This window comes from Gasterosteus aculeatus, chromosome 18 (assembly GCF_964276395.1).
Source record: "Gasterosteus aculeatus chromosome 18, fGasAcu3.hap1.1, whole genome shotgun sequence".
NCBI lineage: Eukaryota > Metazoa > Chordata > Actinopteri > Perciformes > Gasterosteidae > Gasterosteus > Gasterosteus aculeatus.
The window spans coordinates 4,746,879-4,773,133 of NC_135706.1; the positions used below are offsets into that span (position 1 = coordinate 4,746,879).

General features: G+C 41.6%; 1 protein-coding gene across 4 annotated transcripts in view; it reads left to right on the forward strand.

Annotated features, from left to right (window-relative positions):
* Window positions 1-25,909, forward strand: part of cdk19 (cyclin dependent kinase 19) — a 38,787-nt gene extending 12,878 nt beyond the window's left edge. The window contains exons 3-14 of one of the 4 annotated variants that reach the window (XM_078094004.1): window positions 5,026-5,136; window positions 5,324-5,464; window positions 6,803-6,952; window positions 13,913-13,970; window positions 14,625-14,756; window positions 15,952-16,095; window positions 16,806-16,875; window positions 16,979-17,051; window positions 17,711-17,808; window positions 17,947-18,025; window positions 19,213-19,458; window positions 22,545-25,909. In XM_078094004.1, the coding sequence (XP_077950130.1) occupies window positions 5,026-5,136; window positions 5,324-5,464; window positions 6,803-6,952; window positions 13,913-13,970; window positions 14,625-14,756; window positions 15,952-16,095; window positions 16,806-16,875; window positions 16,979-17,051; window positions 17,711-17,808; window positions 17,947-18,025; window positions 19,213-19,458; window positions 22,545-22,670 (1,428 nt within the window). In that variant the 3' untranslated portion in view covers window positions 22,671-25,909. Of the gene's footprint in view, window positions 1-5,025; window positions 5,137-5,323; window positions 5,465-6,802; window positions 6,953-13,912; window positions 13,971-14,624; window positions 14,757-15,951; window positions 16,096-16,805; window positions 16,876-16,978; window positions 17,052-17,336; window positions 17,468-17,710; window positions 17,809-17,946; window positions 18,026-19,212; window positions 19,459-22,544 lie in introns of those variants that run through there. The other 3 variants (XM_040161480.2, XM_078094005.1, XM_078094006.1) reach the window with 3 other exon arrangements.
* The last annotated feature ends 346 nt before the right edge of the window (window positions 25,910-26,255 follow it).

The window sequence follows — 26,255 nt, forward strand, 5'->3', positions numbered from 1 at the left end:
CCCGGCTTAGCTGTGAATACTTGAAATCTGCCCAGTGACGGTTTTCTCTATCGGACCTTTATAAAAACCTGACCTATTTTAATCGGAAGGGGGGCAAAGTATACAGTTTTGGATGAGGATTTTCAGTAGTGAACCATGTTGATCATCTACGTCTTTTGCAATAGAAACAGATTAACATGGCGCTGACGTTCAGATGTCAATCCTCTGCACTAGCTGACCTTTAGCTACCAGCACATTAAAGTGAGTCACAAGATTGTGTGCACATGGAGTGTTTTTCCACAGGCCACCTGGCTCACCATGGCTCAGTCCGGATTACAGACGTGTGATTAGTGCTCGCCGTGGCGCTTTCCCAGGACGTATTGTTTGATATTATTAAACCATTGGGTTGCAAACATTAAACAAGTCTTCGGGGAAATTTGTTTGCGGCCGAGATAGGTACATGTTTCACATACGTACAATGTGTAGCATCTACATATGGAAAATAATAGTTTTCTTTTGTGTGTAATCACGCCAATATTTGTGTTTCCGTTGACTTAAAATGAGCCTTAATATCCACATAGTTCACCAAGTTCCGTGTTCTCACACTTCTTAGCCCCCATAGTGCCCCCAAGTTTCAGTTGGTTGCAATCTGCAATCCTACACACTGTACCTTTTAAGAAAATAATCAGCTAAGTTCCGTTTATGTCCAAATACTGTTCCCTCAATCCCATGACCCAGACAGCACGATGCGGTGGGACAAAACAGAGTGAGGCAAAGGCATAACAGGACTATCACTGGAGTGTGAGACACAGACACCAAAGCGTCTGGCCGATTGCAACACTTGGGGTATAAGTACTCCAGGGGGTGTAGGTGATTAGACAATGGTGGGATCAATAACTGGTACTGGAAGTGATAGAGCTTGGCAATATATTCATTTGATGAATTCATTTGAATTTAAGGTTAAAGACGATGTTTCCCCTCATCTCCAGTCGCACAGAGAACGCAAAACAGGTCTAACAAACCAGCCGACAATTAGTCAATCCAGTACTAGTAGCATAATCCCGTGGAGAAAAAGTAGAACCTGGCAAGACCGTAGAGGAAGACTTAATACCTCACTAATTCCATTACTTATCAATATAAAGCAACGGTTTGGCAGCTGTTTGTCAGGTATTCTCCACCAGAACAGACCCAAACAAAGATCAAATCGGGTGACAAAGAATTTATTTTGTTGCGGGCAAATACGGAAAAACAAGTAAGTGTGGTGATGGCGGTTCGGAATCCCAGGTTGTTATGATGCAGGGGGTGCGGAAATACGTAGCCAGGTCCCTGGGTGTGTACACGGGAAAACACAACCCACCAGGTGCCTAGATCGGAAAAACGACAAGACCAACAATCTGGCAGGGAAGAGACGTCAGGGCCACTCCTAAATACCTCCCCTGATTGGGAAGGCAACACCAGGTGGGAGATTGGTTGATGTCAAGCAACTGGCCGCTGCTCTCACCTCAGTGCTGACGTCCCGCCCTCTCGAGCGCTGGTTGGTGCAGACACCATCCATCCATCCATTGTCAAACTGCTTATCCTGCACACATGGTCGCAGGGGTGCTGGAGTCTATCCCAGCCAACTTCCCAGAGACGGGGTACACCCTGGAGTGGTCGCCAGCCAAGCGCAGGGGTAACATAGAGACATACAACCATTCACACACCTACGGGCAATTTAGAGTCCCCAATCAACCTGATCCCCAGATCATGTCTTTGGACTGTGGAAGTCGGAGTACCCGGAGAGAACCCACGCAGACACTGGGAGACCATGCAGACTCCACACAGAAAGCCCACTGGGCGGAGTCGAACCCAGGACCTTCTTGCTGTGTTATGTGGTATTATTCCTCATTACCTAATTTATTTATCCAGTTTTTATTGTGACACAGATACACTTAATTGTTAAGCTATTATTACATTACATTTCAACTGCTGTTGAAATGACAGAGGACAGTTTTAAAAGGAATTAACTACTTTTTCACTGTTAAAAACAGATGGGCAATGAGGCACAGTTTATTTTTTCTCCAGCTGAGACACTTGGGTTGTGTCAGGTTGCCATGATACAGCAACACCAACGCTCCAGCTCTCAGTGAAGATTGGACACCAGGAGCCTTATTTATTCTGCCGCGTCTCGCCTCGTTTGAATATGTGGCCCTGCTGCTGCAAAGAAAAGGGAAAACAGGAACAAAGTTGATGTGGCCATTGATTTCCTTACCCTTTCCTTATTTTTATCCTTACCCTGCAATTGGTTTGTCAAGAGTATTGTAAAATTCCAGTCATTGCAACACAGATAATAGCATCATGGATGAAAAAAAAACAATGATGATACAAGTATTCATTTACCAAAGGCTTAAAACATAAAGCTTTGTCCATGTGGTGGAGTAGGACCATAGAGAGCCTGAGGCACTGCACGCTGATTTGAAATGCATCCAAGGTAATAGTAACAACACCTTTACTCAATGATACAGGGTGTGTGCAGTGAGCATGTTGAAGATGTGGGAGGAGCTTAGCTATGTTTGCTATGAATGTTTTTAAATATATTTATTTAGATATTTATTTGGTCTACCAGGACATTGCTAAGAGGGAATATAGAAATGCTGGTGTTGCGGCCTTGTCAATAAGCTGGAGCACAATCACACAATTGGAACACAGAAGGCTTTACCAACAAAGGTGACAATAGTGAAGTAGTGAATAGTGAACAAACGAAGATTTGCTTATTTTCTATATTATTTTCCTTATTCATATGACTGTTAACAAAATATGCAATATCCTCTTTGTTTTGGACTGTTGGACATTTGAGGTCATCGCTTTGGGCTCTGGGAAATTACGATGGCCTTTTTTTTTTACGGTTTTCCGACATTGTATTGACAAAATTAATTGATCAACCAAGAAAATGATCAGCAGATAGCTGCAGCCCGCGGAATAAAGAAATATGTCACTAAGAGTGGCTTATTTATTGTGTTTGTAACAGTGGAGCGAAATGTCAAATACAGTCCATGGGTTCAGCATCATGTATTTTTAGTACTTGTCTAGCTGTGGCGCAAGTGGGTCAGGAATCTAAAGTTCCCAAAGTCAATATTACAATACCTCTATAAATGTATTATTATTTTTTCTTAGCGGTATTCAAATAACAACATAGACTATAGTTAAAAGTTATGTTTAGTCGTTATTTAAATGAACCAGGACACGGACACAGGATGTCAAAGGCCCCTGTTATCTCCGACCTTGCTCTCAAACTTTAGGCAAACAATGCTTAGCCGGAGTTTTGCCCACATTCCCTGCCGCCAATAATAACCAAATTCCTGTTTCCTGGACAATGGAAATGCTGAAAACAAATTGTTCACAGGTTAGAAAGCCTTTTCAATTTGAGTTTCATTCTGATACATTTTTATACCTGACTTCTTTCTTTAGAGCACAAAAACGCATCTGTGTGTTGATGTTAGAGACGGCAGACAAGAGCAGCAGCATCCTGACACACTCTTCTAGACAGTCGAATGATGCTCTTCATAATGAAGTGGGTATATGATAAAAGTATAGCCTGTTAGCTGTTAGATTAGTTTCACTGGATTGCTGAAATGCAAAGCCTTTCTCAGCAAGGTTACTGACCTGGTTCTAATACCATAAGTTAGCACACAGCTTTAGTTACCTTTTGGGAGTGTGTGAGAGTCACTAAGCTGCAGGTTCACGTCAACAGGCTTGTATTTGCTGCATTGTCTGTCGTTCACTTTTCCTAATGTGTTAGGAAATAACACAGTAATCAGTTACTTGGAAATTAGCAAGTGGAAATCGAGTCAGCCGGCATGTGTCTAAGAACGGGAAAAAATGTGAAGCCAAAAAGCAAAGTGCAGACTGAAGAAGGACCACAGGGGAGTCACAGTCTAATGTGGGCGAAGTACAGGGAGACAGCCTGTGTAGGTGAATAATTAATTCATAGGGTGGCATTCTCTGTGTTTCTCTTGTGTTTGCCCTCCCTACTGAAACACCTTGCAGACTCTGGGGCCTGTCTAAAGAGCGCGATTGATTATGGATGGTGTTTTAGATGGGTCATTGAATGTCATGTGTGTGAACGGGGATGTGGGTGAAACCAATGATCAAAGGCACTGGCAGACTGTGTACAAAGGTTATTGTTTAGTCTGTAAATATGATGTGAGAGATGAACAAAAAGCAAAAAAGGGGATTCAAAAGATATGTATTTCTATCGCTGGGGTTAGGGTTAATGTAGGAACTCATTTTTATTCATGAAGTGTTTTGTTAGGTCAATTAATCTTTCTATTTTTTTTTTTGAGGGTGGCTTGATTGACAAGACTATATACATGTGTAGGCATTGTGCTTCTGCCGAGCCTTTCCCCTCCTATTGTGTTATGTGTGATGGCTGAATAAAAAATTAAGAAGAAAGACAGAAAAAGAGCACGTTACGATGACAGAGAGCGAGGCTCCGTTCCGGATAAAGTCCTCCATTATGCAGCCGTCTCCCTGCATACCTCCATTAGGATTAACTGAGAGAAGACAAGGAATCACATTAGATCATATATTTACACACAATACAGAAGTTTGAGAACTGTTGTTTTGTCCAATTTTATCTTTTATCACAGAAATAAATATATTTGTATGTCTCATGTGGAGTTTCACCTTTGGCATATATTTTGCTCTAACCTCAACTAAGGCTAACACTGAATACTGGAGGAATTTGCCCTTTGTCTCGTCTTTCTTTTTTCCAACAGCATTCTAACTTCACAAACCTTTTATCACCACTGTCCCGGAAAAGCCATTATATTATTTGGTAGCGAGGGACATGAACGATTGTTCCTGTGTATGAGCTGATAAATGAGTAGCCTAAGATCTGTCTTTTATGTTGTATCAGAGGCACTTCTGATACTGGTATCGGAAAAACTATCCATGAACATCACTCATCTGCTGTGTTTACACAAGAAGCTGGCATTGAATTCAGATGTTGTCATGTACATCGTCTTGTTTTAAGATGATTCAGGTGTTTAATGTTGTTTTTTTCAGCTTTTACGAGAACTGAAACATCCGAATGTGATCGCCCTGCAGAAAGTGTTCCTGTCCCACAGCGACAGAAAGGTTTGGCTCCTCTTCGACTATGCCGAGCACGACCTATGGGTGAGTCTCTCTGTGCCGCATGCCACCAATGCTGGTGTGTACACGCTGAAACCTAATATTTCCAAAATAAAACTGATTTCATTACAATAAGCAGAAATCACAGGCAAAACCACGGTGTGGAGAGGCTGTTTTGCTGTGAATGTTGCAGCCATACGGTGATATCTGACATGCACCACTGCCCTCGTAGCACATCATCAAGTTCCACCGCGCCTCCAAGGGCAACAAGAAACCCACACAGCTGCCCCGCGGGATGGTGAAGTCTCTCCTGTATCAGATTCTGGATGGGATTCATTACCTCCATGCCAACTGGGTGCTGCACAGGGATTTGGTGAGCTGCTATATTAGCTTCACTGCTTTAGTTACCCATCACAGACCCACAAACCCCAGCACACACTGCACGCCGTCCTGGAGCTGTTTCCAAAAGGGACACCTTTAACGTTAGAGACACACTTATGTTTGTCTCATTGCAGACAAGTGTGGCTTCATCACACAAGAAGGAAACCTGAAAAATGTGGATCGTTTAACCATTTTAAAGGATAAAAGTTTCTTGATTAGGCTACCGGTAAATAACATTTCAATTGAACCTGCAAGTACTCATACTCCAGTTCCTTCAGTTAATAACTATGATAGTGACTGAAAAGCTAACTAAATGTTAACCCTTTGGTCACACTGAGCCAGTCCAACCAGCAGAGCCTTGTCATTTCAGGGGTTTTGTTTTGTCTGGCTGGGGTGTACTATTATCTATTATTATCTGATTATGATGGCCAAAGAGCAGAACGTTCTGAACTCTGTGTGTTGTTGTTTTGTTTGTTAACCCGGCTGAAACACTACTCATTCCTGTGAGACTCGCTCCACCTTGGTTTCCCACCGTGCTTTGCTTGGAGGGAGACTTCATTCCGTGCATCTCAGTCAGGCTGCAGCCAGAACACAGAGCCTCTTACTATGTGTCTTCAAAGTTTCTGTCTCAATGGCAGACTGGCAGGAATTAAAACAACAGTCCCATTTTGCCACTAAATGGGGTGTTGTATTGATTCAAGCCAGTCAAGATAACATTTGGTTAGGACATAAATGGAAACATGAGGCATGTCTTTCTTTGTTATTTTGTTTGGTTATTTCTTCTAAAAATATTACGCAGTGATACTAGTAATGCAAGCATACCCCCCGGCCGCCGCTCTGCACAGTTTTCGGCAATTACAGATGATTATGCTTTCCCGACCGACCACGTTATTGTGGCATAAGTGTAGCTCCCATGCGCCAGTCTTCTCTCGGGTAAACACTGTTAGCTCTCTCAGCACTTTTGTTGTTGTTAGCACTATTAGCGCTGTTAGCACCGTCAGCTTCCTGCACAATGAGCTTTTAGCAGCTGGCTCATCTGTCTCCATGTTAAGAGTTGTGTGGAGGCAACAGATAATTTCTCAATTTTGAATTGAGCACCTTTAAATCTTTTGTTTAATTTAAGGGGAGAGGGTGGCTGCGGAAACACGGAAACCGACACCTTATGCTGCTAACCGGGGGCTGAGGTGGTCTGATGTTTTGATCATAGCGTCCTCTTGAGAGGCTAAAGGCTCTACTTTTTAAACATGCATTACATGTCATTTAGCTGACTCTTTTATCTAAAGCAAATTACATTGTATTTTTAACCCATGGTTTTTACATTTTTGACCAGAGAGGGGTTCGGTGTCTTGCTCAGGGACATTTCGACATGGAGCAGCTGGGGTTGGAACTGCCAATCTTGCGGTTGCCGGCTCACCCTTTCTACTCTATGCGCCACCGTCACCCCATTAGAACTACCCTGAACACCTCAAAACAGATGCTGGTGTGTAAAATCTGTGAAGTTCTCCTCTAAGATGTCAAAATGTCTTGCATATTAATGTGGGCCAGCTCAGAAAGCAACCAGTGCAGCAGTGTCAGATCTTTCTCATGTGAGATTCAGAAACAAACTGAGCTGGAACAATGATCTCATCTGACTGTGTGGAATAAAACTCCCCCAGCCCATCTGTGTGTCTATGTGTGTGTTTGTGTGTAGCTTCTTCGCTCTTATCTCCCCTTGATCTGTCACTCCCAGCGAGGAACATTTTGGGCCTCTGCTTAAAAGTATAATCGACCAAAGCCATCCGATTATGTGGCAAAACTTTAATGTGATTACTGCGGTCAGTGCTTTGATGTCTGATGAACCGGAGGGACGCTATCTTGAGATAATTCTCATGAGAGAAGGAAAGACTTGACACAGTCCGGGTAATATGTTGCTGAGATAACGTTGTTTTCTGAATACACTGGGTCAAAGTCAGAAAGCAGTCACTTGGTTCAGGTGTCTATGGCCATCTACGGGGGTTTATAAGATCGTCCATTCTTATGCAATCTCTGGCTATCCTCGGTGATCATGTGGTGGCTGGACATCGCATTACATAAACTTCTGGTGATCTACCAGAGAGAACTCTGCAGGCATTAAATCATCTGACCGTACAGCGGTGCCAAGGAGGCCATCATCGAGCTGAAATGACAGAGTGTTGAATAAAAATGTGCTGACTGAAGTCCAGTGATTGACTAGAATCGCCCCCACTTTTTAGTACTGGAACAAATCACCCTCCCTCCAGACTTATGTTTTACACCGGCTGCGCTGCTGCAAGTAGTTTTTGTCATTTACTGGCTTTGGCACAGAATTCGTCTAAATACAGTGTCCAGACAGGGGGGGGTATAGTCGCGCGCTCTCTGTCCGATTGTGGGCGGAACTGCCGTGGAGAGCAAGAAGTGGGCAATTGTAAATGTGAAAAAAAACAACTTGGTGACACTTTGGAAATATGTGAGGGACGAACGCATGTAATTGAGAGAATCCGGTGAATTTTCAGAAACAAAAGTCAAATGACAAAAACTAATAAATATTTATTCTTTCTGTGGTACTAACTGGCTCACGGACCGGTACCTTGGATTTTGTCTGTGGCCTTTCTGTCTTCCTGCAGAAGTGTCATAAGAGGGCAGCGCTATGGACAATAGATGTTTGTTAGCTGTCAGCATTTTGTGATTTGGTCTTAGACATTTTGTATTTTGGCCCTTGCCATAATCAGTTTTGTTTGTTGCCATCGTGTTTTTCTATAAATAGACGATATACGATGATACGAGAGAGCACAGCTAAGTGCAACGGAACTCAACCACAATTGTTTTGGGTGACCAAAACTTTCATATACTGAAAAACACACTGTCAAAGAGTCAATGCTCTAAGATGAAAACACAGACAACATGCAGAAACATCACTTTCAATGATAATGATATACTAATAAAAAATGTGACAATTGACAAATGGATTCCATGGCTTTTTGAAGAAAGGTAAAATACCAACGTAACTTTGGTACGGAGCTAGTAGTCTCTATGCAGAGCAGAGTCTTACTCTTAGTGGGAAGCCCCCTCTCCTTCACAATAACATAAACTACTGCAGGAATGGCACAGTTGTTTTGCTCCCTGAAGGTCACACCACTTCTTATCTGAACACCAACTCCTCCAGCCCCCTTTATAACTATTTTCATCGTGGGCGGATGGAATTTTCCATTGTCAGACTCTTATCTCACTCTGTTCTGTCGTTATTGTAGTTAGTGCTGTTGTTTTGCTGTCATACTGCAAGGGTTTCCTGCCATTGTGTCCAAAAAGCTCCCTAAATGATTATTTCTGAACCCTCAGAGCTGGTTGGATAATCAATATTTGTGCAGGTGCCTGGCTCTGTCAGTTTTCTCGCCCTGTGGGTGGATAATTGGTGGACATTCACAATGAGCACGCTGCTGCTTTATAATAAATTCCCCGAAGGCCTCGAATTGCTGTCAGCGTTTTATAAATGAACGCTAAACATCTTTCCTTGAGTTAACTTGTTAATACATATGAGAGGAGAAGCATGAAGGAAGAAATGTTGCTGTCTATATGCAGGAGCTGTGGGGAGAGGGGGCCCTCCCAGCTCACCCTCCCGTGGTTTCACTGCTCCTGCAGTTACGTAACCGTGTATTCGTCCTGTGCAGCTCTCTGCCCCGCAGGTACCATGCATGTGCTTTGCATTGCACCATTGCATAGCCCTCCCATCCCCCACCCGCCCTACAACTCCTCAGTTCCTTTTTCCTTCCTGACCCAACCCACCGCTACCCTCCCCCACAGAAATTATGTAACAGCCTAGTAAGTGTGCCAAGCCCACTGCTTGGCACGGCTAGCTGATTCAAGATGCTGACTTAGCAGCTCTGCAGGTCAAAACAGAAAGCTTTTCAGCAGACAGTACCAACAACTCGTGGGGTTGTGCTAAATCCAGACCAAACTAAATGCACTGTGCTGTATGTGTACTGTGCTGTATGTGTACAGTACTGTACGCTCGCCTGCCGGTACCACATTGTTACACTGCAGCAGCACAGGAAGGATGTTGAAGCTGGTGTTATCAGGGCTCATGTTCTGTGCATCAGTGCATTGTGGATGTTCAAAACGCAGTTTTTTTCCTGTTATATTAATGGACACTATTGTACTCCATGTAGTATTATTGTTTTTTCATTTTACTTGCATGGAGAGAGAATGTTATTCCAAGTGAAATGTATTCTCTAAAGTCATCCCAAAGGCAAACATGCAACTGGCATTTTTTGGATTGTATATCCCTCCTTGTACAGGAAAAATGTTATGAAAAAAAAACAAGGTTTTTAGGGCCTCTGTGCTGATGTTTATTTATTGAAGAGTTTTGAGACATGGCCCCCGTTCCTCTTACGTGGCTAACTACGAGCACTATTGAGGCTGCCGACAATTTATTTTATAGAATAATCTTTATAGAAGATTTTCTCGAGCCATAGCACAACATGGTGCACACCACACGCTGCAGCCACTGTCTCCCACACTGTATACTTTGTTTATACAGTCTTGCAATGCAGAGAAAATCTGGAAAGCCACTGCATGTCGTGCTCTTCGTAAAGTTGTTGGTTTATTTGGCGCTTAATACAATTTTGGATGTTCTATGTTTTACTGCTTCAATTGATCAAATTTCTAATTATGAGAATATACTGATTCTTCCATACACACATTGACACACATAATAAAACTCCTAGTTCTACATGGTCATCCACAGATACATATATACGATACATAAGCTGAAACAGTACATATATTCTATTCATTTGTATCATTAGACTCTTTGGGCTTGTTTTCATCTACATATTCAGAAAGTTGAGAATTATTCTCATTAGATGATGCATTCCATGAAGCCTCCTGCCAGCAGGCACATTTAAAGAAATATAATCTCATTGATTAAATATATATATAATAAATATATATATATATAATATATATATGTTTCTTCCTGTCGGCAGTCGGGCTCATGAACAGAGCCCGGTCCCCCACTGACTGACGTTCCCACCGGAACTTTCTTTCACACTGCACACGTCACTTACACTTTTCACTTGTCACTTCCCGTTCGCTAGTGCACTTTATTTTCTAATTTTTAAATATTTTTTACTAACTTTTATTCCTTTATTTTAAACTAACCCATAGCATTATTTTTTATTTTATTCCGCGTGCACTGTGGTCTTGTCGTCCATTGTCGTACTGTCTGCTGTTACGCACCAACCGCCAAGTCAAATTCCTTGTACGTCTGACATATTATGGCAATAAATGTTTCCTGATGAGGCACTTATAGTGAGCCTATACATTTTCCCAATACTTATGCATTTAAGTTGCCTGTGATACTTTACCAGGTTTGTAGCCCTTGCAACAGGGTCGGTGTTAATTTTGGCCATTATTATTCAATTTAATTAATTTTATTTTAAATAGCCATCCCCATTATCAGCACAGTGAAAAACTCCTACAAAAATTTTTAAAACGTCAATGAGAGAGAAGAAAAAAACATTAGACAGAGGAGAATCCCTCTCCCGGAATACATGAGTTTATTTGCCTTCGTACTCCAAGAAAATAATGGTTTCGGTGAGCGACTTTCCGCCTTTGGAAGTAGCGAGAGTATCCAATGACAGACGTCTGCTTCAAATTAACAAGACTGTTTGAGCGCAAATTAGCCTTTGAGGAGCCGAGATAACCCAATGATTGCGGTCAGGCTAATTTAAGATGGCTAATAAGACATTTGATCGACTTTGTTGAACCACCTACGAGGAACTGGTCCCAGGGTCTCGAAGGCCAAAACAATAAACAAAACACCCCCACTAACTAGAAAATGAAGAGTTCAGCTTAAATAACCAGAAAGAAACAGAAACAATACTGAACTCTTAGCCACAAAACAGGAGAAAACAAGTATATTAAAACAAATGGCAAAGAACCCTACAAAATGTAATCTCAGCCACCTGAGGACACAGAACTCACAGCAAACCAAAAAAGGGAAGAAGGGACTTGTGAACAGTCAAGAAGGAGGTCATATTGGGTTTGCTGATTGCCTGATGCGTCACAGCTTGGCATACCAGCGACAGGAGGGGCGTGGCAGGCCTGAAACACTCAGAGCTCTCTCCTAAAACAAAAAGAGACATACTGTCAACGGGATTGGAGTTTTTTTTTTAGGGATTTAAGCAAAAGATTAGTTAGTGATTAGTGTTAGAATTGTAGTTTGTGTGTTATTAGATACTAGTTATTACCTTAGCATGTTAGATATAACTGGAATGTTGCAATATGAATTAAACACAATTAATTGTCATTCAAGTAATTTAATTACTGTACATATAACATCCTGCCACAAATGTAAAGGTAAAGCCTAGGGTCTTAGGCCTCCCTTGATGGATTTCTTCCACATTTTCTTCCCCAAGAGGTTTTTTGAAAGTGTTTGTCTCCTGTCTCCTGAGCAAAAGGATGTAGGAATGCCCTGCGAGGCAATTTTTTTCATTTTGGACCACATAAACTTAAGTTAAACATAGTGGTTGAACCCATCACATAACTGTGATGATTTAAGATATATTATTACTGAAGTGTACTAGCTATAAAATGATATCAATATTACGCATGCTTTGTCATGTTTACATGAAGAAGTTTTAAGCCAAAGGTGTGTTCGTTGAATGTATTGTAATATTAAGTGAATAGGGATAGGTCAGGTCAGTGAGGGATTTCAGATTCGGACATCAAGTAAAATAAGGGGAGAGAGTCATGGAATGCCTTGGAGCAGAAAGGAATTTACAAGGGAGGAGCTACGTTTGTGTCAAGTCAAAAATGAATACTTTGGGTTTTAAGGAAAGAAGAGGGGAGGGGACAATTGCACTTCCATCACTTGTGCACACCCCCAAGAGGAGGACAACAGGTGCCTGATCTAGAGGGAACAGGTGCCTAATCAAGCTCAGCAGGTAAAAAGAGTTACCCACGCAAAGTCTGGAGAGGCAGCCGGGAAGAGAAGGAACTTTCCAACCGTGTTTTAAAATCCTATGTCGATCGAGGTCTGCTGCTGCTCCTGCGCTGGGGCTTTTTTGCTAAAAAATAGTTTGTTGCACTTTAAACTGCTTAACTTTTGACTTCATTTTTTAAGTGTATTTTTTGCCTGTGATGTTGATGGGGACTTATGTGTATTCTATGTTTCTGTTTTGATTTTGAAGATTTTTTTTACCTGATTGCCTGACTAATGTACCTGAGATAATCACAAATGAAGTGACCAAATGCTGCTAACCTGAAAATAAAAAGAAAAGAAGTGAAACGTAGCTACTGCCTGGGACTTGGTCATTCAATCGGTCAGCAATTTTGAGTGGAATCCAGTAACTTAAACCTCCATGTAGAACATTCAATCCCTCTTCCAAGTTGGGGAAATGTGCAACGAAGTAGCAAGACTCCGGCAACTTGACAGTAAGAATGTGCAGTCAATCACATACAACCGCAGCACAAGGGACACCTTCTCCACGAGATTGGAGAAGCTGGGCTGGAGACGGAGCAGACAGAAGACTCTTGTTAACCAATCTTGATCCGTGGACGAGGGGACTTCTCTATTTTGCGAAATATTCATATCATATTTCACTTTAATTGTATTGCTTCTTAGTTATTTATAATTTTTAAACTTTGCTGGGGTGACCGTACCGTCTTTGTTCTCCTGTTAGACCCTACAGTTTCCCCCGGCTCCTGATTAGTTTATAAAACCAGGTGACTGTAACAGACTTTCGCCAGATTAATTATAAAAGGAGATGATACATTTTGGGTGGTGAGACACAATTCGGTACTTATTTCTCTCTCAGGCTTTTTATTGAACATAGATCTAATAGCTGACTCTTGTTTTGCATTGTTAATTCAGTTAGGCCTGTTTAGAATATAAAAGAGTAGCTGGTGAGCCTGAACTCCTCGGGCCTCTTGGGGGGAGTCTACTTTTGTTCCTTTTCATTCACAGCGTGTCATGTAGCGGGTATGAATAATAGAGGCTCATCATTGCCATGATGTCCATGGCAACGAGACATGTTTGCCAGGCAGATCTGAAAATCCCCTTGCCAGAGGGTTCATGTACGCATGAGCTCCCCGGTAGAGCCGACTGGACATCAGTGTACATTTTGCTAAGTTTGTGTGAATTTGGGAAATCCTGACTTTTTTTTTATCCATATAACAACCATATAACACAAGTGTTTTTTTGTGCTGGCCAGTTACCCATCTGTGTTTAATCTATGAGCTGTATGCCTCATTGTGTGGAAGAGACTGATATCATTCGCTGAAGTGTGAGGTAGCATCAGACTTGACTTAAACACAATGGCCAGCCGACTGTGCCATGGCAGGCCACTGTGCAGAAGTATGACATGTGCAAATGTAAGCAAGCACCAGGTGGTTTGTGTTGCACACTGCTATCTAACACTTCTATTTCCCTTCTCCGCTGCAGAAACCGGCTAACATCCTGGTGATGGGGGAAGGTCCAGAGCGGGGACGAGTTAAAATCGGTAAGGAACATTTCCTTTGAGACACTGGCGGTCTCCGTGTTGACGGTGGATCAGTGAGGCGGTTGACCTGTTTGGGTGTCCCATGGCTGGTTAACCTGCTGGCTCAGAGGTCGACAGGACGCTCAGATCAGTGCTGTTGAAGCCGGCGGGCCACGGGACTGATTAAGGGTGACGCTGCAACGTCGGAGGTTACTTTTACAAGTTATATTGTTTCTGTGCTAAAACAAGCTCACATGGTATTATATTTGATATTTTACATCTTGTAGTTTCTGCACTATTAGAGTTCCTATTCTTTATTATTTTGACTTCAGTAAAACATTTTCTTTGAATAACTCACTGACTTCCTGGAAGACAAGAACACATTCTTAAAAACAGGGCATGTATTCAACAAACTGCCAGAAGCAAACAGACTCTAATTAAAGATCAAATAATTAAATAATAAAATAATAATTATTGCTTTAAATGCTTTCCAATTGAAGAGAGAGCTTTCACTGTCATAGTTGTTTTTCGCATTTTGATGAGGTTTGTGCTGTCGGGTGATTCAGTAACAGTAGGTTAGTACCTGGGCTCGTGGTCCTCGGGGCAGAAGACCTCTGAAGGGGGCTCCCTTGTTTTCCACTGACATCCTCCTACTTCTCTACACTCCTCACACAGCCGACATGGGTTTTGCCAGACTCTTCAACTCTCCCCTCAAGCCGCTGGCGGACCTCGACCCCGTAGTGGTGACCTTCTGGTACAGGGCCCCCGAGCTTCTGCTGGGGGCCCGGCACTACACCAAGGCTATCGGTGAGTCATTGGCCACCGTTGAAAACGCGTGAGAAGTGGCCATCTTAGCATCACAGGGCTGTAGCGGCACTCCCAAAGTCTCACTGTGTCAATAGGAACACACATTCCCGTGGTCAGCCCATGTGATCTATGGTCTCAATCGGTAGCAGGTGTGTCTAGCCATCTATATTTGTCTCTCCTGGAACACGAGACCACGCTGTGCGCGGCGGGTGTGTGTTTATGATTATCTCAGAATGTGTGGGAGGTGTGAAAGAGACAGAGGTCGGATATAAAATTAAATTGTCCGAAGTTTTTAAACAAAGTAACACTTTGTATTCTAGAGTTAAATGAGAAGATCTGTACCATCTTCAGATGTGAGAGTGCTATGGATTCTGAGCTACTCCCTAACCCAGAACGTGAAACGTGAAGTGTAAAGTCTAGTTCTGCTGCATGGACAATGAATGGGAGACTTGATTTTTCAATTCAATTCCCCAACGTGCTTTATTTCAGTGTAGTCTTTGCAGTCAGAAAATGTTCCTGCTCTCAATGTCTTCCATAGAGTTTTTACTTAACAATGTTCCAGGAACACGCTTTTTAAGTATGACAAACCACCACAAGTCAGGTCACAACGGGCTAGGTACACATTTGATAGATCACCACTTTGTTTAATGCATGCATTATTGAAAATATACACATATTTTCATTAAAGTACAATTATCAGAACCATTGGAACAGTCAAGCTCCTTTTAAGGCTCCAAACTGTACTGCATATGTTAATGTTTATTTATTTTTATTTTATTTGGGTACCTTAGAAGAAATTTTCTGCGAGACATCCTTGTGTTCCGACCCCTTCATTTGGGAATGAATACCATACTTTTCAATTCACCATCTTTGTAGCAGCTCCTACTACTACTATGATACTTAATGCATAGTTTGGGGATTAAGGAGTTGTTCATGTTTTTACTATTTTGTCATCTTTTGAACTAAATATAAAAAAAACGAAAGACGAAAAGGACTCAAATATAAATTATATGAGTATATAGGAAAACAAACTCCCGATCCACTGTTAAATTGTCCTAAACCACACTTTTCAGGCTCTCAAGCTACTTTTCGAGGGGGGGGGGGGGGCTGTAACTATCTTTGATTTATTCCAGGACGATAACCCAGACTAAGTTGCATCTGTGATTGTGTGTGTGTCTGTGTGTACATGCACCAGATATTTGGGCAATTGGCTGCATCTTTGCGGAGCTGCTAACATCCGAGCCCATCTTTCACTGTCGCCAGGAAGACATCAAAACCAGTAATCCCTTCCATCATGACCAGCTGGACCGGATATTCAGCGTCATGGGATTCCCGGCAGGTCTGCTCACAACACACATGGGCACAACCACACCTGGGACCAGCCTCAACCATTGGCATCGCACTGGTTTCATTTAATTATGAATCAAGGGTATTATGTCACTGAGGTTCCAGATCTCCGCGTGTGACATATATGGTTTACTGCCACATACATATCTAGTGCATTAAAGACAATTCGGTTGAGTATTTTAGGTCCCCTTGCCGAGATTCTTGGAAGTTATCTTTGGAGTCTGTGTTTTCATTTGTTTTGATCCTAGTGAAACAATTGCATAGCAGCTGCAAACATTGCTCTACTAGTGGTCTAAAGGTCCACAAAGAAGCTTTAAAGAGCGGTTCCTTTATTCCTTTCATTCGAATTACCCGATAATGAAACAATAACGCAAATGTCTGTCTGTAATGATATGTTACTGGCAGTATATAGTTATAATTCTGTTATTATATATTATATTGTATTAGGATTTTCCTTGCTCTGTGTGACCTGTACACACTACGCAGTCAGTGGCAGGCTGAGTGACAAAACTCCTTCCAGCTTAGATTGAGACATCGTTAGCTGCCTCTTAACACCAGTAAATCTAGCACAGGGTCTTAACATAACATAAGCTTAACAGTTCCTCACACTGTATGTGCAAAACGTTCAGTAAGTGCAGGGATTTGCTTGCAAATCATTGTGGGAGCAATGAGCTTGGCCATATGTGCCTTTGTGTTTCCCAGATAAGGACTGGGAAGACATTCGGAAGATGCCGGAGTACCCAACACTGCAGAAAGACTTCAGGAGGACAACGTGAGCGAATGCTGTGAAGATCTGAAACTTACGGAATGACATGAAATACTGTTTTTTTTTGTGGGGGTTTCTTTTATGCATTGTTGTGTTTCTCATCTACCAGGTATGCAACCAGCAGCTTAATCAAATACATGGAGAAGCATAAAGTCAAACCAGAGAGCAAGGTTTTTCTGCTGGTAAGCACAAACTCATGATCACCCGCACACATCTAAAAAACTTGTTTGCATATTACATTGCTCTGTGTAATGAATAACAACTGTGCTGTTTGATCGAGGGATGCGTCCAATCCAACAGAGTAAACATACATGGAGCAACCTTGTTAGATCATACATTTGGCTACTTATTTATTTAACTGCTTTTGACGCGATGTATGGTCATTGTAGAGTCATGACATAATCTACAGAACACATCTATATAAACATTTTATTTTATTTTAATTCAATTCATTTTATTTTGTATAGCCCAGAATCACAAATGACACATTTACCTCAGAGGGCCCTACAGTGTGTACACATGCGACATCCTCTGTCCCGAAACCCTCACATCAGCACAAGAAAAACCCTTCGATGGGGAGAAAAAAGGGAAGAAACAGGTTTCTAGTTCTATTAATTTCCTTTTTAACATCATTTTGCTATATTAATACTAATCAAGGCTGCAAGGCTGTATCCTCGGTGCTGCGATTAGTGCAGATATGTCCATTGTGGAGTTTCTTTTAGTGGTCTTGCATAAAAAAGATTGCACAGGCAAACAACGAGTTTGTATTGACGCCTCCTGCATGAGATGCCTGTGTTGTAAATTTGGTTAGTAATATTCTTTTTTTCTTTTCTGCCTTCAGCTCCAGAAACTCCTCACGATGGACCCCACCAAAAGGATTACATCAGAGCATTCACTGCAGGACCCGTACTTCCTGGAGGAGCCATTACCAACCACCGAGTGAGCATTAGTAAACTTCGAGGTTTTTCTACTGATTTGATTCAGTGTGTGATTTGCGGTTGATATTTATGAATCTGGTTAGTATGTAGAAATGTAAAACATTCTGCTAAATCTCTGATTCTCCGTGATTGCCTTCAGTGTGTTTGCTGGGTGTCAGATACCGTACCCAAAACGAGAGTTCCTGAACGAAGACGAGCCCGAGGAGAAAACAGAAAAGGTAACTATACAGCGCTCGCGAAAACTAATCAAATCGACCTTTTGGAGCATCCTCTGAATGTGGATTAAATAAAACCGGTTGTGATTTACATGGTTGTAATAATCTTTGTATGAGGTGACCTGGACCACAATGGTCAAGGGTCACACTTAGAGGGGTTCAGCTTAAGTCTGCTCAGTTGGATGTTAATGTCTTTTGCATTTTTTGGCCTTTTGGAGGTGGAACATGCTAGAGAGCGTTGAGCTGAGCTTGGATTATAGGCACCATGTTTCGCTGGTATTGGTCCAGTTAGGTGGTGCCATCAGCAGGGATAAATTTGCGGGATTAAGTGAAGTAAGTGGTTCTTATAGCGGTTAAACAAGGGTGGGTGGGACCTAGTCCTCATGGGACCTTGAATGTGTTTATTCCTCATGCTATAGTAAGACAGTTGTTCTTTTATTATTTGAAACAATAGTATCCTCACTCAGAAATACTAACTGTAATAAATAGCTATGTTACTTGGCCAGAGGCAGGGAAAGAAAAGTGGCAAATGTAGGATTATTTATTACAGTCACTACAGCTGTGGATACTTTTCAAAAAGACAATTAAACATGTGATAATCAGACATGCCATGCTAAGCTTATAGAATACAACAAATTGTATTTTAAGTATGTGTGTTCTGTCGTTCGGAAAGTTTTTCCTTGTGTTCAGAGGTTTCTTTTACGCAATAAGGTTATAAGTCTCTTGGGAATTGAAGTCTGGTTTTCCAGACTTCTTGTAGCGTTTGTATGCTGTACCCACAGTGAGGTGCTGTCAATGAGCCGCACTGCAAAGTTTGCTTGGTTATTTATTTTTCTTACTATATTGAAGGTATGATTGAGCTAACTTCCTCACCAAAGTCCTGTAGGTCCCTATTACACCCAAGTGTGACGTAAAACAGATGAGCAGCTATCTAGGTATGCCAAGGACACGCAGACAAACAGAGATTCCTTTCCTCATGACGATAGTGACGTTTAGATAATAATAACGTTAGATTGCATTTCAGTCATCTCGCAACACAGAAAAAATAAAAGCTCAGCGAACAACAGAACTATTACAAGCGAGGAAATACCTGATTTCAGTCACGGTTGATTTTCTCCCACTCCTCACAGCCAGACTCTTGATTGCTTTTGCCGTGCATGTTATTGGTCTCCCTGCATGTTCGTTCCCAGAATCAGACCCAGCCACATCAGCAGACGACGGGTCAGACTCAGGCCCAGAACCAGCAGCAGACAGCCCCCCAGCAGGCTCCCTCCCTGCAGAACTTGGCCCAAACCAACGGCAATGCAGGAGCAACGGGGGCCGCCACCGGCGGGGGTTTACAACACGGCCAGGACCAGGGGCCCCACAACAAGAAACCTCGGATTGGGCCCTCTGGGGCCTCCTCAGGCACTGGGTTGCTACAGTCGGAGTACCAGGTTAGTTGGAGTCATCTCTAGAAGGAGGTCATTGGCTGATGATAATTCCCATAAAACAGACCCAGACCAACAATGAATGTATCCACCAACAGGAATTGTTTTTGCATTTTTGCAATTGTTTAGTATTTAAAAGAGACCATTTTTGACCATCCAGGTACAGATAATGTAACACGGTACAGGTATTAAGACGATTAGTTGGTTAGCTTGTAAATGCAGAGCCTTCAGGAAGAGACCACATGGGGACTACAAGAACTATGATTGGTCCTCTTTGGATGCTTAGTTATTCGGTATACCAAATAAAATTTTAAAAAAATCTTTCAATGCAGCAACAAGCAAATTATTGTGAAATACATTTTCTCTTTAATTAAACCAAGACAGCGTCCTCTGGTCAATCTCTGGTTTCTTCACATTGTTTTTTCACTTCATAAAAGATATTTTTAACATTTTTGTTTGCCTTAAAATGTATCCTTCGGTGTTTGGCTGCTCACGTCTGCTTCCAAAAATAAAACAATGAGGAAACAAATAAAGTATAAATGAGTGGTTAGATATTTAGAAGTGTTAGATATTTCAGTGTGGTGAGACCCACAGAGCTTTAGAGCAAATGTTAAGGTATGTGGATCCGGGTGCACAGGGGACATCAGCAGAATGGGAGGCTTGTCACTGAGCTGAGAATACATCCATGTGTGATTGCTCTGTGATTTGTGTAAAATGTGAAAGTGGTATTGATTAACGAGCAGAAACTTTGGATATCACTGATATAACTCATTTAAATACTCTCCAGCTTCTCAAATGTGGAAATTCCATACTTTGTGGTTTTGGGCAGAAACAATTTTAATAAATTTACCTTAAGTCTGCAGCATTCTCTACAGTGTGCATCTGCGTGCGTATGTGTGTGTTGGGGCACTCTCGTGGAAGACGTAGACACACCAAAGGATAGCAGCTTGCTAATAAGGACCACACATTCCACTTTGTCCTGCTGACAGACAATAGGGAATCCCTGTAGTTTGCGGGCCGCTAGCTTTGGTTCGGTACTCAGTTCTATCTTTGGCTCTCATTCTCGGGGGCATTTCAAAGTGAGGGCAAGACTGCAATCAAATGAGGGAAGCGGCTGGGAAGGCCGGTGTGTCAGTAAGTGTAACTGCACGGAGCACAGTGGGGAAAGAGGTCACTGTGATAACCTCTCCTTCGTGTCTGTATAAGGCTGCGACACACCAGCAGGTTTGTTAGTTGGTAGAATGCCAGCGTCCTACTTCTTCACACTCATTGATCCTTTGTTACACAGGCTGACCCCCCTGCCGACCCCATCCCCCTCCCCCAACCACCACCAACACTAACACTACCCTCTAACGGTTCTCTTGAGTAGATGCACAGAGCACACTGTGACCAGAGCAGGGTCCTGTCTTCCTGTCACCCTATGACGGATATCAGATGTCCAGCTTTACACGTAATTGCTTTGTTGTCTTTGATGGTAAAAAAAAATCTGTCTGTAATTAATTTTAAACATACTCAAATCTGCTTACAGTACTATACTGTACTGTTTTAGTTCTAAGCATTTATAAGATTTATAGCAATAATCACAACACATTATAAAGCATTTTTATGACTAATAAGTATTATAATAATTCATGTGTCAGATTCTTCAAAGGATAATAGTGTATTACACTGTGGGTGAGTGGGGAGCACGGTCCTCCTCAAATCAGAGGGTTGGCAGTTCGATCCCAGGCCTGGCTAACTCGCATGTCGATGTGTCCTTGGGCAAGACACTTAGCCCAACATTGCTCGTGTAGCTGCGACTACAGTGTGTGAATGTTAGTTACTGATGGGCAGGTGTGACTGTGTATGGTAGATCCTGTCATCAGTGTATAAATGGGTGAATGATGTCATGTAGTGTTAAACTGACTCTTTGCTGTCCTTGCTCCGAAATGGTGGAATGAGCTCTCTGATGACACCAGGACCGCAGAGAGCCTTCACATCTTCCGCCGCAAACTAAAGACACACCTCTTGAGACTCTACCTCGACTAAAAGACTAACTTATTGTAGAACTTAAATTGTACATATCTATAGCAAATTGTAAATTGGCATATTTGAGGAAATTGCACTTTCTTGTTTCTTGCTCTTCTGAGTTTGTATCCCTATGGTTGAATGCACTTATTGTACAGTCCATTTCCCATTTATAATTCCCACATTTGTAATGTATTCTAATATTTTATGAATAAGAATCACTTTTGTGTTCAAATTTGTTGCAATACAATTTGATCATAACTCTACTTATTGTTAAGCATAGACCATTTAAAAGACATGTTAATTGTGATGTCACTCATTGGTTAGTGGACTGGCGTTTCGTAGCCTCAAGCTCGCCTTACAGGCGTTTTATATCTACCAATGAACATAGGTTGTAATAATTTTAATGTGGACGAGCGGCTCACAGACACCTCAAGCATACTCACTTTCTGGTCTAATTGGATCTAAATAGACTATGATGTACAAAATGAACATGCTGCATTGAAAAGAGATTAAACTAGACATTTAGAGGAGAAACTCATGTGTACTGAGGAAATAAAGCAAGTGAGAAGTAGTAATTTACACATAGACTACGCTAAAATCTGACTATCAATCTGATGGGCAATTTTATAACACTTATATAACGCTCTGCATCTAGACGCTCACCCTGTCATGTATTGATATAAATGGGTCAGGCCTCAAAAACTCTGTATCCTATATTTCCCATAGTAATAGGGATCTTATTATTAAGGAATCCATTTTTTTCATTTCAAGCATACACAAATATCTAGTATTTTTAATTTTTAATTAGAACCTTTACTCTTTCAATTAGCCTCTGCATTGCTTATGCTAATTGATGTTCATGTGTAAATCACTGTAAATCACTTTTTTTTTACCATGCATATGAACTCAAATTCACATATATTAATAAGGTTTCATACTGTATTTTTCAGTCTAATCATAGCACATCAAAACATGATCATACAAAAAGTCAAATTACTAGTGATTAGCACTAGCAATTTGCTTAAAGTTGCATCGTTTGAGGTGCTCACTGACGTGTTTTCTCCTCTCTCTCTTTCATTCAGCTCTCTGGCTCCCGCCTTGGTTACCAAAGCAGCATCCAAGGTTCCACTCAGCCCCAAGGCACCATGGGATACTCGTCATCGTCCCAGCAGAGCTCCCATTACTCCCACCAGACCCACCGTTACTGAGGCGCCACGTCACTCCTGAACCAGGACTACCCTCCAGCCTTTCATCAAAACCTCAGCAGCCGTCCCTGCGTCCCCCCCGTCATTCAGCCCTCGCTCACTTTCGACCTCATTTCCTGACGGCCTTCAACGACCCGGCAACATCGGAGCCAAGACAATCTAGCATGACTTCCGGCTGGTGATTAGAATGTAAGACAGATGTGAAGGTGTCTCACACTGACTCAGAACCACAGCACTTACAAACACACCGTTCCTTGCCAGGATCAAATCGCATCTTTGTTTATACAAGTGCATTATATAGCTACTTTTTCTCAATGTAATTATTTTTGGGGGTTTTACCCTTATTTGCTTAGTTTACCTTAATAGAAGTCATTGGAAATATCGACACACGTAGAAGTGATTGCACGGAAGGAAACGCAGGAGGAAAAGCCCTTTTTTTTTCAGATTACACTAGAGATGAGAATCTCTCTCATAATCAAAATGGGAGCTTAAGCTAACCCTGTACTTTTGAAGAAAAAAAACACATGTTTCTACACAAAAACAAAAAAAATCAGCACCTAAACTGATGTAATTTCAGGGAAATAATAAATGCAAAAATTTCACTTAATCTTATGATAGGGTTTCTGTGGTTAGACCTCTCTTTACCTAGATATGGGGAAGTGAAAAAAGAGGGAGTCAGTTCTGTATATTCTGATTCACTCCGCTACCTAGCTAAGATTTGACAGATCTCTGTTTCCCTTGACAACGGCAGCCTTTTTTCAAGGATGTTGGACTCTTCTCGTTGGCGGCCAGCAGCTCCAGACTGTTTTTCTGGTTCGGGAGCTGCCAGTTCCACACTTTCAAGGTTGATGAACACGATTGTGCGCATTTAAATGTACAGGGCAGCTATTAGTGTGGCCCCCACCACACACACACATCAAACTATATGCCTGATGTCCAATTTTTTAAAGGTTTCAATGTTATCATTGTTGCCCTGTGAGTGTGTGTGCATGTGTGTGTGTACAGTATGCTTTGTTATGCATGGTGGTTATCCTTTGCGTTACTAGGATGGCACTGACTGCTAGACGTTCCTGCAGAGAACTGTAAAAACTAATTTGTGGATGAGTTTCATTCTGTTCCACTCCGACCCTGCAGCCATTTGGCTGAGACTGGAGCTCATTTGTAAAATGTATTTTTAATATAATTTTTTTTTTGTGGCCACGCCCCATTGCCCTCTACAGACCAGCCGCCGCTGGCTAGGAGTTAACTAAGCTTACATGCAGCTGTAAGGTACAATTTTGAAGGTGCAGGTGCTTAACTTTTCTCCTTTTCACTCTTTCATGTAATACTTATTCTCCATAACATTTATCTAAGAGATGGAAGTACTAGTTACTAGTTCACATGTAAATTATGATGTATTCATCCCCACAAATAGCTCCTCATTTTGTTTTTGGAATAATCAAGTTTTATTTGATTATAATTTGAGTGCAGCCACCACTGAAGTCCTTGTCAGTTCTTTTTCTATTTCAAATGTTAGATAAACATTTGAAATAGAAAAGTTAAAATACTCTTTGTGCCATAACAGTGTTTAGGACATAGCAATAGCCAGAATTGTATATTAAAGATTGAAGCTTTTGTGCTCTTAAATTGAATTGCCGAGATTATATAAAGTACTTCAAAGTAGCTGCACCTCACAAGAGCAAATCCATTTTCGTAGTAAGACATTTTTACTTTTAATGCCTTAAGTAAATTCAGCAGAAGATACCATAGTAGGATTTATTGCAAGCCTTTTACTCTTAAAGACTTATTTTGTATTGCTATATTGTTGTTTAATCAAAGCATCTGCAAACTGAAGTGAGACAATCCTCCCTGCACAAGTAAAAGTGAGGTAGTTTTTGTATTTTTTTATCCCACGTCGATCCTTTTTTGTTTCCCCATAACTTGCTCCATTCTCACTGGCCGTGCTCGGTCACATGACCAGCCATCAGGCAGATTGTATTGCAGAATGCTCCCATTGACTCGACTGTAACTGCGTGTTGGCAGTACAGAAGTGGAGCCAGCAGGGTTTGCAGGGGCCAGATGTGTGGCCTGCAGTAGGATAAGAACACATTGACACCTTGTGGCTGAAACGAGAACTGGCCTTTGTAAGAAATTATCAATATTGTTTCCAGAATATTTCATGCATTGATATTAAGATGCGTCTCTAAGTCTCCTCAGTGACTCCTCAGTGATCCCTGCTGTCCCTTACTGGGTCCGTCTCTGCACCAGTCGGCTTACTACAGTCTCGCAGAAGTTCAGTTTTCATGTCACAAAGACAATGTCCGTGTATTTGCAAATAAGGTTGTGTATGAGTCATACTTTGGTCCAATACACATTAGATCTGCTTTGGTCTCCAACTCCTTCATGTAAATATCTGACTCTTTAGCAGCTTGATTGCTCATTAGATTAATTAGATTCAGCTCGTCAAAGTGCCACAGATGGTAAGTGACTCTACGCTTGTTACATAGGGTCTTTTCAAAATATACTTCCACCATGGGTGCTTGATTTTCGTGTTTAATGACGGCATTAGGATTTTTAAAAAGAGTGGGCTTTAAATATTATTGTTGCGTAATTGGTATTGTGAATGAGGTATAAAAAGATGCCGGTTTCACACAGGACATGGATTGCGTTCTCCTGGGTGAAAGTCCCGGGTTACTGGGCCTCATCCACCTAACCCTTTCCACACGTTTTGACGCCAAGTGGGCACCGCCCCCGGGATGGTAATTGTGTTGTGAGGGAGGACGGGTTGGATTGACAGCTAGTTTTCCTGCTGCTGGATGCTGCTGGATAAGAGCAAAGTTTTGTGTGGCTTGAAAACCTAAATAGATTTTGGGAGGAACCGAAGAGTCGATCCTTCTCTGTGCATTTCACACTGTGACATCAGTGATTTGATCAATTGTTAACACATAAATGACAATACATGCAGCTTTAAAACCAAACTCTAGGTTACATGATGTAGACATAAAATATTTTGTCAGGGAGCTCTTCTAAATTTGTGTCGCTTTAGTAGTACGCAAATCCGTGGGGACGTGCTCTGCTTCCTTTTTTTTGGGGAGGAATCCGAACCAGCAGTTATTCAAATGTTTTCTCCTCCCTTTCATATGTGTATTGTAAAATCAAACTGCTTATCAGACAATTTCTCTCTGGTGGTGTATTATGGTTATAAGTATTATTGAGCAATTGACAAATTACTGTCAAACAACTCCTATGCAAAAAAAAAGAAATTCAAATAAAATCCCAGACTACAGCTTTCACTGAGGATGCTTCAGTTTCTGCAGTTCTCAGCTTCTAGTAGATGTTGATGGGTGTATTGTGTAGAACTTGAATTCAAAAGTACGAAACAGCGCTCCTCTTATCTCATCCTTTTCCACTGAGGTCAAAAATGTACTCTAAATGAAACTATTGTAAAGAAATGCATATACTGTATACATGTATATGGATACTATATGATCATATTTATTATTTACATGCGTTGATGGATAATGCACATGTTTTCTTAACTGTCCTCTGCCTTAACTATAGTAGCTGTAGAACAGGGACATCTGTTAGACAAAACCGGTGTCACTACAC